A 13100-nucleotide genomic window follows, 5' to 3' on the forward strand; every position below is an offset into this window, starting at 1 on the left:
TTTATCCCATAATATGAACATTCATTATTATAACTTAACAAAAATTATTACGAACATTCTAGCAAGCATATAGCTGCACCTATCTCCATGACGTTTAATTGTACAAATTACATTGAAAATACATATGAAATAATACATTTCACTACATCTACGAAATGCATATTATTCCATAATAATGCAAAATAATTAATTATTATATTTTATTATAATTAGTCAAATTTTTAATTTCCATAATTTGTACTTATAGAGTACATTACACTTAAATAACTATATTAAACTATACACTTAACAATTAAATTCTACTATAGTTTTCAATTATACTATATTCTACTATATTAAACTATACACTTAACAATTAAATTATACTATATTAAAACTATACACTTAACAATTAAACTAAACACAACAATTAAATTCTACTATATTAAACTATAGTTTTCATTTTCAAAAAAAAAACTATAGTTTTCGAAAAAACAAAAAAAAAACTATACACTTAAACAATTAAATTCTACTATATCTTAGACAAAAAAAAATTTAAAAGAAAATTAAAAAGTGGCGCCAAATTAAAGACCTTGTGATGTAGTGGATCCGGTGTCCCGGTTAACACTCCCACATGAATAATGGAGAATGCTTCATTAGGTTGAGAGAGTAGTTATGAACAGATACTACATTGTAACAGAGTCAGTAGTACTCAACAAAAAAAAAAAAGTGGCGCCATACCCAAATTTTCGCCACCAGGTAGCGCCTTCTCTCTTAATCCCTCCTTACTCCTTCACTCTGCCCCAAATCTTCCTCCTCATTCCGCCCTCACTCGACGACGCAGCGGCAGGGACGCACTCGGCAGTAGAACAAATCTGCTAAACACATCAAGTGTGAACAGCTTTATTGAGCCTTGTGAAGTCTCACATCTCTCTCACCCAAACCCATCCTCATTTCCTCAAACCCATTTTCACCATCTCAACATCAAATGGACTCTGCCACCGTCATCCGACGCCACCAAGAACGGATGGAGAAACAGATCCACCACCATCATCTGACGCCGCCAAAAACGGATGGAGAAACAGATCCGCTACCATCATCCGATGCAGCCAAGAACAGATGGAGAAACAGATCCACCACCATCGTCCGTCGCCGGTGTAGAAACAGATCTGCTAGATCATTAATCCCTGGTTAGATGGTGATGTTTATTAACAGTTTAGGTTATATATTTTGTTGTGATTAATGAGTATTCCTTTTGAATGACTATTTTGGATTTTTGCATGGACAAAAGGAAAGCAACTAAAGAAACATATTCTCATTAAATCCAACTAAAAATAAAACAAGTGTTGGACCCTAGAATTTGGTAGAGAATTATCTCAGAAATCACTTCAATCACACAAATAAGTGGAGTTCTTGGTTTGTTCTTAGATACGTTTAATTGCACAAATCATATGGAGTTCATTCCCCCAGCCGGGCAGGTACTATTATAATTTGATTATTGCTTGTTTGAAGTATCACTACCAGTTAAAATGCACTACTAATATGGATTGCTACCAAAGTTGTATTCATTTTAAAGAGTGTTATTTATTTTCCCCTCACATCAAGAAAGGGAAATGAATGAACAAAGAAAAGGGGACATGTAATTTCAGAATTTCCAAAAAAAAAAAAAAAGCATAGGATGTGCTTGGGACATTTGTGGTGTTTGGTTATAACTTTAGAATTGTTTGTGTGTGTGTTAAGCAGTTTAAGCTTCGTTAAAGTTTATATTATTATGGAGTACAATTTTAAGATCATTGGAAGCCTTCCTGTATTTACTAGTCTGTATTGTTATTTTAAAAAATCTGATAAGGAACTCATCCTAGTTTGTTTGAGGGATAAACATTAACAAATACCTTTGTGTTAGCATGTTGAGAATGTATAACTTAGCATGTTAAGAAATGTCCCCCTTCTCTACAAGTGTGAGCGTCCTTTTATATTCTTGAGTGCAACGACTAACCTTTATTGCGCAGTATTTAATGCTGGGGAGGCTCCTCATCAATGCGTAATAATGCTTGTTTGACGTCTGTAAGTTGTTTCGGGTCCTGCCCATATTTCCGGGTCGAGTGCTGATGCCTAATTATCCTGTCAACCAAATTAAGCACTATTCCACGTTCCTTTACATAACATTTTAATAAAAAGCAAGAATAAATGAGCACAAATAATAGACTATTTCATGACATATCAATATATATAAGACATTAGAATAAATTAATTAATATAATCAAACATAATATTTTATTTCCAAATTTTGGGTTACAAGAAATGCCATGTGGGCTGGTAAGACAAAATAAACATGATAACTTATTGAACTCTATCTCATTTGAATAGAGTGAGTCCTTTTCAATACACACTAATAAGTACTAATATTGTTTCAAATAACATATATCTTTAAATAGGGATAATCTGGATATAACATAACCAACATATATGGATGGACGATTTATATATTAATATATGTTTTGGTTTGGCTTCTTAGAGATGTCCAAATCTCTTCCCGCAGGTAATAGAATCATGTATTGCATCTTTCAAACTTTTTGTATGTGAACCCCTTGTGAAGAAGCTTTTCGTAACTCAACACTATTTGTCGCTTAGGATCATCCACCATGTGACTGCAACAAGCAAAGCAAATACATTATTAGTTATATTTTACAATATTATATTTGTGTATAAACTAAGAAATACAATAATATAACTGCAACATACAAGAATCTAAGCTTACTCTTGGTGTTGGTTGACATGAAATTCAGGATAATTGTGGCGCAAATAGGCAGCGATTTCTGCAATGGAAAGGTAAGAGTTGGCAAGAAGGAAACGGCCAGACATATTTGCGGCTTTGATGGCGAAGATATGAGCATCGCACACATCCTCAATGTGTACAATGGGAATTTTCCCCATCAAGTCCTCTATAAATATGAGTGCCTCTCGTGTCACTTTGTCACTGGTGAGTTGTGAGAAGAGCAGCGACGTAGACAACGGACAATACCATAAACACGTATCTCCTCCCACAACACCCAATCCTAAGCTCACCACTTCTAATAATCCATCATCATTAGTTTCCAACACTCCTTTCTCTGCCAATGTCTTGCTTACTATGTAATCCTTCAATATATATATAATTATGGAAAACTGCATTTTTATCCTCCAGTTATACATGCCGTACATTGCTTAGTCTCTAAGATATATGCCTGACCATTTTTAATCCCTAAGTTGTACATTGAGTGACAATTTTAGTCTTTGAAAGACCAAATCAGCCACTTTATTAAGTGACAAATTGGTGATATAACTAATCCTCAAGGGACTAAAATCGCCAATTTGTACACAACTTAAAGGTTAATTGGTCACACATATAATTCAGGGATTAAGTTTGTACCACAGGTATAACTGAAGAACAAAAAATATAATTTTCCTTATAATTATTGGAAAATAAAATATTAGTTTACAAAATTAAACTCAATTTCCATTATATATATTATAAGTAGTACTGTCAAAGCGTGTCGATCCGCCCCACTGCGAGCCTAATTTCTGGCGGGCTTGACCCGCGTGCTTCGACTCACTTTAACCGCGGTAATTGAAAGCTAGCTAGCTAAGGCTTAATTTTTGACGGGCGGGCCTGCCACGGCCCAACTAAGGGTTCATGCAACCCTAAATTGCTCCACGCGAATTAACGAGCCCCGTGGGCTTTTGTGTATATATATATATATATATATATAACCTGGCCCATGGGCTGATCCGCAGCCCACGCGAGTCGCGGACTTTAACGGGTCTGGCCCACGAGTTGACCCGCAACTCACGCCCGTCGCAGACCCGTTAGGCGTGCGACCTGCAAACTTAGGTTCACTTTGATTGCCCTAATTGTAAGCTAGCTAGCTAAGCTTACCATTGCGCTAGGATCGCTGGGATGAGAGACAGGAAGAGGGAGAGGAGTCCAGCATGTTTCATCCAGGACCCCCTTGTAACCATTCCCACCCTCTTCTTCCAAGGGCGAAGCAGCAGAGATGGAGGAGGTAAAGATGAGCCGCCGCACGCCTCCGCATCTAATGCAAGCATTTGAGATCTTCTTTCCTGCCTCCACTATGGCATCCACACTCAACCTTTCACCATGCGGCAAGGGCGACGCCACCAGGAACACAAATTCACACCCACGGATTGCCTCCTCAATCTTTTCTGCTTTACTCACGAAAAGATCAGCTTCGAACAACTTCAGTCTCTCCTCCGCACCTACGGCGAAACTCTTAAGCAACCCCACCTTTGACTCATCACCTGCACACACACACATATATATGCACAAGATCAAATCATCATTATATTTATAAGATCCAAAAACGCAACAATTCGATCATCATATATATCATTCATACTCAAGTTCCTGAGAGTTGCATGAACAGTGTAGCCTTCCTCTACTAGCTTCTTCACCAATGAAGAACCCACATAACCAGCACCACCCAGAACACAAACCTTTACGCTACTCTCCCCCATTTCTCGATCTGATCAGAACAGTGTCATTAATTTCAGTTGCCCACTACTTAATTGTATGCCTTCACCAATCGCCACTATGTTGCTTTATATATATATTAATGTCACAACTATACGTACGTACTCATCTCCCCACCTACCTACGCCATTGCATGCATATATAATTGTTACGTTTTCTTGATATATAATAATTAATTTCTTTGCATGTTGTGAAAAATATGTAGGTGCTAAATTTAAACATGCAAGTGAAAGAAAGAAAAATAAAAATTTAAACAGCTAAATTTAAACATGCAAGTTGACAATTCAAAGCTGGGTAGAAATATTGTGTAGTACGTACGATGGTGTTTAAGCACTACCGGCGGCTAAGAGTTATCTAAATGTTTGTCGTTGGTGCAATTGAGAGTAATTGATAATAAAATTTCAACATTTACTATTTAACATATGTATGTGTCATGTAACATATGATCTTATTAGGGTTTAAAATATTACAAAACATATTTTAGTTAAAAAAATATTAACATAATCTCTTACGTATTACCATCACACATAATAATTGCTCCTCTCAAATGCATGTGTAAAAGATGGATGATGTGGCGCCAATATCAATAATCGGGGCGATGCTAAAATATTTAAGTTAGGAGGTTAGAATTATAGTAAACATTTAATTGGAATGTAAATCACTATTAGTATCGATTATATATGATATATATCACTATATATACTATACATAATTATATATATGATATGTCATTAAATGGTCTCGTATTTGTGCTTGTTTATGCTTATTTTTCATTTAAAAGTTATGCAAATGAATGCAGAATAATTCTTAATTTTGTGTATTTTGTTTGAAGGAATGAAAGATCAAGTAATAAGAGAACAAGCATGAAAATATGCTAATCTTGGGAGAAAACGGGACTTTAAAGCACAAGGAAGAACACCCGAGGGCACGCCGGGGCACGAAGGAGCAAAACGATAGCGTGAAGGTCAATTAGAAGAACTCACGTTGACACTAACACCGTGAGTGTCAGCGTGAGTTCAATGATCAGTTTCTGATCAGGAACTCACGCTGAGACTCACGGTGTGAGTCTCAGCGTGAGTGCTGATCAGAAACTGATCATTGAACTCACGGTGGGGGCTACGAAATGGCGCAAAAATTACACTATAAATACCCTTGGTTGGTTGTAATCACTTTTGAATTGCTAAACACCCCTTTTAGTTTTTCTCTCTAGGAAACTTTAAGAACACTTCCCGCACTGGCAATCTATTGTATTTACATAATCTACATCAATTTCCAGATTATTTCTTTCAATCAAATCATCAAGTAAAGTTCTCTATTTCCTATTTTTGCATTTATATTTCTTAATGTTTCTTTTGAATTCCATGTTTATTATTTCAATTGCTTATTGCTTTACATTCCAAATGTGAATAGTTAAACATATTTAGGATTTGAATTGAACTTCCTTGAATCCCAATATGAATTAAATTGCATAAATTAGGTTTGTATTGTCTTAATGTTGAACTTGACTATGAATTGGGTAGAATTGATTTGACTCTTCATAGTTATGGCCAAACTATGCAAGAGATATTTGGAATTGGTGTTCCACCTATGATAATAGGGCTACACCATAGCCATACCTCTCATATTTCTTACTCACCTTTGAGGAAAGGGAGTTTGAAGGAAATAGGCACACAAAGTGTTTGTTAAATTGCCTCTTCTAGCCAAGTTGTCATGAGAATAGGACTTAGGATTAGTTGATAGTCCAAGTGTTCACGAGAGTGACATTGGCACTTAAACCATTTCCCCAAGTTCATCATTTAGACTTGCATAACTTAAACATTAGACATAAATGGGATTTTATTCAAGGATGTTTGGTTCAAGTCTCTATTTCAGTTATTATCTTTTAATTTACTTACTTTTCTCTCGTTATTGATTTCTTTAGCATGCAACACTCCAATATCTTTAGGTTAGCTTTCAAACACTATATGAACCTATGCTTAACCCCTCATTACTTAAACTCCCATTAAGCAATTCCTTGAGAACGATACTCTTAATTTCCATCGATCACCACTAAAATACAACTTTCAAATGGCGCCGTTGCCGGGGAATGGCATCTGTTTTTGAGTAATGAGTCCATTTGGGTTAACATGGGCCATCATCTAAGTTAGAGAGTCTAGCCATCACTATTTGCTTATTGTTTTCGCAAAGCACTTTGTTAATTTTTCTTTTTTCTTTTACGCATTTAAATTGGTTACTACTCTCACTAGCAACTACTTCTAGTTGCAAAAGCGTTATTGTTGTTTTTGTGCTTACAGGTGAATAGCTAGTTGCATGCAAACCCGTTCTAAAGGTGTGCAAGGATTGCTAGCAATTGATCACGAGATAAACGCGATAGTGGGAAGACGGAACAGAGCAACCCGTAATCAAGAACAGATTATTGAATAAATGGCTTCACCAAGCATGGTTGAACATCCAGATGGGGTCTCATGGTATTTCGACCCGACCCGATCCGTCTCACGAATAAGGATCCGTGAGACGGTCTCACACAAGTGTGACCCTATTACTAATACCATTTTACTATAAACCGACTCGGCATCAGCAGCTTCGTGCCGCACTGGAGTGATCCAATATGTGGTTCCGCACGTTCCACCACTTAATAATAATTATTGTTATTACCGTATCAACATCATCAGAATCCTCATCATCAATTATCAACACCTAACATTACCTCAATATTATCCATCATTTCGTCATTTTCTAATAAGCATCATCATATCATCCACAACCATAATCATTATCCTCTTATCTACATCATCATCATTCGAAAATATTTTTTTATACAAAACCAGTTTCATCACCTCCAACATAAACTTGTCCATCATCAATTGCTAATCAACATTACTTTAAAATCATTATCATCATCAACAATAATTAATCATCTTACCATCCATCCAGAATCATTTTCTACAGGTTCACGCATCTTCAGCATTAGCAATATCATATTATCATCAAATTCAAATCTCCACAGCATCTCCTGTCACCACCCCCAACTACCGCCGGTCACTGCCGTCGCCAACTACCACCAGAAAATCATCACTCCTTCTGCTACTTTGCCGAGCAAGAGAGAGATAGAGGGAGACTGGAAAATGGATTCTGAAAAGAGAGATGATGCGAGAGAAAATGGCAGACTTGAGAGAGATCGGAGAGGTGTGGGATATAGCAAGATGAAGAAAATGGTGGTTTTTTATATAAACCCACAGAGAGAGAATAAATATAGGAGTAAAATTTGTAATAGTGATTAAGGAAATTAAGATGATAATAATAATTATAACGTATGTAACTGTTAATCTTACAATTATATATTATATAGATATAATAATATATAGGATAAAACAATATTAACATATTGTTCATATATACGTTAAAAACAAAAGTTGATGCCTAGCAGCTAAGTTTATGGGATTGAACAACTCAAATAATTGGAAACAAATTGACGAATACATGTACTGGCCGAAAAATGGCAGAACACTGGATTAGGATTACAAAAATTATTGAGAGTATTTGCCATGGTATTTTGATTCAATTGTCTTCAGATATGTAGTTCAATAAGTCTAGAGCCAACATAAAAACTTTCATAACAATCCAAGAAGTAGAAATATGGTTTTCGAATTTTTTTCTAAAACTGGTCTAGAGAGAACAAATTCTGGACAGCACACTGTCAAGGGCAAAAAGGTAATTTTCTATACTTTTCCGAAGATCAAAATGACCAAAACATTTTATGGATATCAAGTACTATACGTTTAGGGTCTACCATAAAAATTTCAAGTAAAAAAGAGTTTGGAAAGTATTTTTACAGGCTCAATCTTTCGAACTGCGTCAAGCTGAAATTTTCTGAAAATGAATGGTTAGAAAAATTTTTGGCTAAAAATTATTTTGTAACAAAAATGGTGACCAAATTTTGGGGTGTCACATTGCATGCTTTTGTTAATTTCATTACTATTTCCATTTGATTTCCTTGTCTTTATCTTTTGCTTGCTTCTTTTGATTTGAATGATGTTTGTGTAGATTAGTTGAGGGGTTTGATTGCCCCAACTTAGCTAATGGATTTATTGGTTGAAATTCTTCCATTTGATTGTGGAAATGATGAAGTAGGGTGCTAGTCTTCTGTGGTTGATGTTCTTTACGATTTGCTTCTATTTCCGACCGGGGTAGGTAGTAGACCTAAGGAAAGTGTGGGTTGCGCGGTAGCGGATCCTCGCTAGTCCAAATCAACCACATCCCCGTCCTTAATCCGGGAGGAGTGGTAGACCACATGTTCGACGAAATGCCCCACGGAATGAGGACTTGGGAGTCCAAGTGTGACACCACTCAGTGATGGTACCGTGGGCTCCCGTGATTAAGCCCGAATCTCATTGCCTAAGAATCACCATAGTTGGATCAATTGCAAAGGCTAGTTAAGGCATTCAACCTCTTGCTCTTTTTAATTGTTTCTCCTTTGATTTACCCTCGCAATTCCTTCGCCTATGATTCAAGTGTCTTCGAGTAATTCTAGTAACTCTTATCTCGTAACCTCCTAAATGCCAACGCATAATTCGACTCCAATTTGTCATTCTTGAGAACATGACACTCGGGGAACTTTTTCCTCGTTTTATCACTCATTCCACCTCACCATAAACTACTTCTTTCAAAATTGTTTGAGGACAAGCAATGTTTTAAGTGTGGAAACTTTGATAAGCGCAAAAAATAGTCGGGTTTAGAGGTCGGTTTAAGGATTTCAATGCACTGTTCTACACACATTTATAATCATTTCATGCATAATATGCTTAGATGTGATCATTCTTGCAAACTCCACTTTATGTTGTGTTTCGAAGCCATTCTCGCAAGACAAAACAGGACCCGAGGCCAAAGGAAGGAACAAACGAAGAAACGAAGCAAGCATAAGAGGATCCACGCCTCTCCCATGTGTGAGGCTGGCGTCCCACGCGTGGGGCTGGCGTGGAACAATTCCAGTATGGTTCCACGCCAGGCCTCCACGCGTGGAACTGGCGTGGACAGGGTCATTAAGGTCAAATTCGGGATTTGGCTTGAAAGGGACTATTTAATTCAATCTCAGCATTTTTGAGGGGATCCCAATTTTGTTTTAAATATGATTTTCAATTTCTCTCCCCTTTGAGGGAGATTCCCCAAATTCCCTTAGTTCTAGATTTCTTAGTTTAGGGGTTAGATCTAGCTAGATTGGAGCAATGGAAGAGAAGATGTAATAGAGCTTAAGCATTGGATTGGTATCTCTACTCTACTCTTGCTTTTGTTAATTTCATTGCAATTCTCATTTGCTTTCCTTGTTATTATCTTTTGTTTTGATTCTTTCGATTTGAATGATGATTGTATAGATTAGTTTAGGGGATTGGTTGTCCCAACCTAGCTATTGTGATTGATTGATTGAAATTCTTCCATGATTGTAGACATGATGAATTAGGGTTCTATGACTTGGACATGATGAATTAGGGTGCAATTGTGATTGATTGATTGAAATTCTGGGTGCAATTGTGATTGATTGAAATTCTTCCATATGATTGTCGACTGAATTAGGGTTCTATGACTTGGATTAGGGTTCTATGACTTGGACATGATGAACATGATGAATTAAAATTCTTCCATGATGAATTAGGGTTCTATGACTTGGACATGATGAACATGATGAATTAAAATTCTTCCATGATTGTAGACTGAATTAGGGTTCTATGTCTTGATTTGCTTCTTTCTAGCCGGGATAGATTGCTTATTTCTGGGGCCGGGATAGATAGTAGAGTTAGGGAAAGTATGGATTGCGCGATAGCGAGCCCCCGCAAGAGCTAGTTAAAACATCCAATCCCCACCAGTGCTTGAAAACGCTAAAAAGAGGGCTTGAACCTCCAACCTTGTGGTTAACAATCACACGCTCTAACCAACTGAGCTATTCCAGCTACAATACTTGTATCCTGTAGTAGACAACTAGTAGTAGTAGTTGTTGTTGTTGTTGTTGTTATTAAAAAAAAAAAATTAAAATGCACATTATTATTGTTGTTGTTGTTGTTGTTAGTAATGTTATTGTTATTATGAACTTGTTCAAAATACGCAATTACCACTACTAGATACCACCAATGACAATATTACGCCTACCGCAACAAATTAATGTTATTTTTAACAATGTATAGTGTTAATTGACAATTGATTTTCACTACACAATAAATATAAACAACCCAAATACTTATAAATGCATTTATAATTGAAACAAAATAAAATCCATTAAATGAAAATTAAATTAGTGATTAACTTCCATAACCAACTGAGCTATTCCAGCTACAATGTTTGTATACAATAGTATATACTAAAGACATTATTAAGATTTTGTCAAAAAACAAGAAGAAGACATTATTAAGAATAATTTTAAATAATGGCGCCAAAGACCTTCAAGAAAAATGAGAGATTGAGAAATCGTAATGCGGATTCAATTGAATTGCAATCTTGAATTGAAATCTAATCTAACTCTATTCTGAGTGGAGAGAAGTTTGAGTGAAAATATCAAAAGTCCCATAAAAATTAAATAATTTCAAATCCCATTTCATAGTTGCTACAGTTGCGCCTCATTACAAAGTATTGGGCAGCTCATGATCGACATCATGGTCATGAGTCCGATCATGACGGTTTTACTCTGCGCAGCAATTTTAGTTTCTAACTCATTTTCACGTTGTAGAAATCTCAATTATACTTTTTAATTCATAGTGTGACGATTTAAAAATTAATATCTTTCACATTTTTAATGATTGAAAGAAAGAACGTGAATTAAGCAAACATTATTATATTTTTATTTTTATCACAAATGAGAAAATAGCTGCAAAATGAATAGAAAAAAATTTTTAAAAAAAATTCATGAGTTTCTTTTGTGTACATTAATTTAATAGTAGTATTAGTAGTTGTTGTTATTATTGTTACTAGTATTTTCGCCCGTGCGTTGCACGGATTGGATTTGTTATAATATTTTAAGAATATTTGGATTGATATACAATTATATAAATTATAACATCGAATATTATATAGCGCAATTAATGAAATTGGTTGGATCGATTATGTTTTTTTGATGTTTTTCTTGCTTGAATTAGAGCAAATAATTGTCCAATTACCCAATGCGATGCACGGATAAATTTTTTATTATATATTTAGATAATAAAAATAAAGATGAAATTATAAAAAAAAATTCTAATATTGAACATATACATTTATTTGATTATAAGATTAATGCGAAAGCATTACTCAATTAATTGAATAATATATGAGTTGTTTGTCAACAATTATCTTAAAAAGATCGATATGTAATATGACTTATATAATTATATTATTACTAAAATAAATATGAGAAAATGAGAAATAATTTAATTATATTTATTATAAAAATAAATTCAACGATCAATGTTTAGCTTAATTATCATAATGCCAAGACCTTGTGATCTAATGGCACCCGGTTGTACTCACATATGAAAAGGGAAGGGGGTGGGTTTGAGTCTCAGTGGAGGCAATGTTGACTTTTTGTGCTTCAGTATGTTGAGAAAGTAATTATGAACAGATATTACACTAATATATGTGCAATTATACTTTTATACCTTAAGTATATTCATTTTNAAACATCCAATCCCCACCAGTGCTTGAAAACGCTAAAAAGAGGGCTTGAACCTCCAACCTTGTGGTTAACAATCACACGCTCTAACCAACTGAGCTATTCCAGCTACAATACTTGTATCCTGTAGTAGACAACTAGTAGTAGTAGTTGTTGTTGTTGTTGTTGTTATTAAAAAAAAAAAATTAAAATGCACATTATTATTGTTGTTGTTGTTGTTGTTAGTAATGTTATTGTTATTATGAACTTGTTCAAAATACGCAATTACCACTACTAGATACCACCAATGACAATATTACGCCTACCGCAACAAATTAATGTTATTTTTAACAATGTATAGTGTTAATTGACAATTGATTTTCACTACACAATAAATATAAACAACCCAAATACTTATAAATGCATTTATAATTGAAACAAAATAAAATCCATTAAATGAAAATTAAATTAGTGATTAACTTCCATAACCAACTGAGCTATTCCAGCTACAATGTTTGTATACAATAGTATATACTAAAGACATTATTAAGATTTTGTCAAAAAACAAGAAGAAGACATTATTAAGAATAATTTTAAATAATGGCGCCAAAGACCTTCAAGAAAAATGAGAGATTGAGAAATCGTAATGCGGATTCAATTGAATTGCAATCTTGAATTGAAATCTAATCTAACTCTATTCTGAGTGGAGAGAAGTTTGAGTGAAAATATCAAAAGTCCCATAAAAATTAAATAATTTCAAATCCCATTTCATAGTTGCTACAGTTGCGCCTCATTACAAAGTATTGGGCAGCTCATGATCGACATCATGGTCATGAGTCCGATCATGACGGTTTTACTCTGCGCAGCAATTTTAGTTTCTAACTCATTTTCACGTTGTAGAAATCTCAATTATACTTTTTAATTCATAGTGTGACGATTTAAAAATTAATATCTTTCACATTTTTAATGATTGAAAGAAAG

At 34.8% G+C, this 13100-nt stretch overlaps 1 protein-coding gene and 1 long non-coding RNA gene across 2 annotated transcripts; one reads left to right on the forward strand and one right to left on the reverse strand.

The window, feature by feature from the left end:
• The first annotated feature begins 750 nt into the window (after nucleotides 1–750).
• On the forward strand, nucleotides 751–3078 carry LOC116021803. Its single transcript, XR_004099071.1, has 2 exons — nucleotides 751–1169; nucleotides 2766–3078. It is a non-coding gene; the product is annotated as an uncharacterized LOC116021803 (long non-coding RNA).
• On the reverse strand, nucleotides 2158–4567 carry LOC116021802 (putative anthocyanidin reductase). The gene is made up of 4 exons (XM_031262282.1): nucleotides 4377–4567; nucleotides 3896–4278; nucleotides 2738–3117; nucleotides 2158–2627 (listed from the first exon to the last, which is right to left on the reverse strand). Exons 1-4 carry the CDS (start codon nucleotides 4492–4494, stop codon nucleotides 2528–2530), a joined length of 981 nt encoding a protein of 326 aa, XP_031118142.1. The 5' UTR covers nucleotides 4495–4567; the 3' UTR covers nucleotides 2158–2527.
• Nucleotides 4568–13100: the final 8533 nt, after the last annotated feature.

Source organism: Ipomoea triloba, chromosome 6, assembly GCF_003576645.1.
Source record: "Ipomoea triloba cultivar NCNSP0323 chromosome 6, ASM357664v1".
Classification (NCBI taxonomy): Eukaryota; Viridiplantae; Streptophyta; class Magnoliopsida; order Solanales; family Convolvulaceae; genus Ipomoea; species Ipomoea triloba.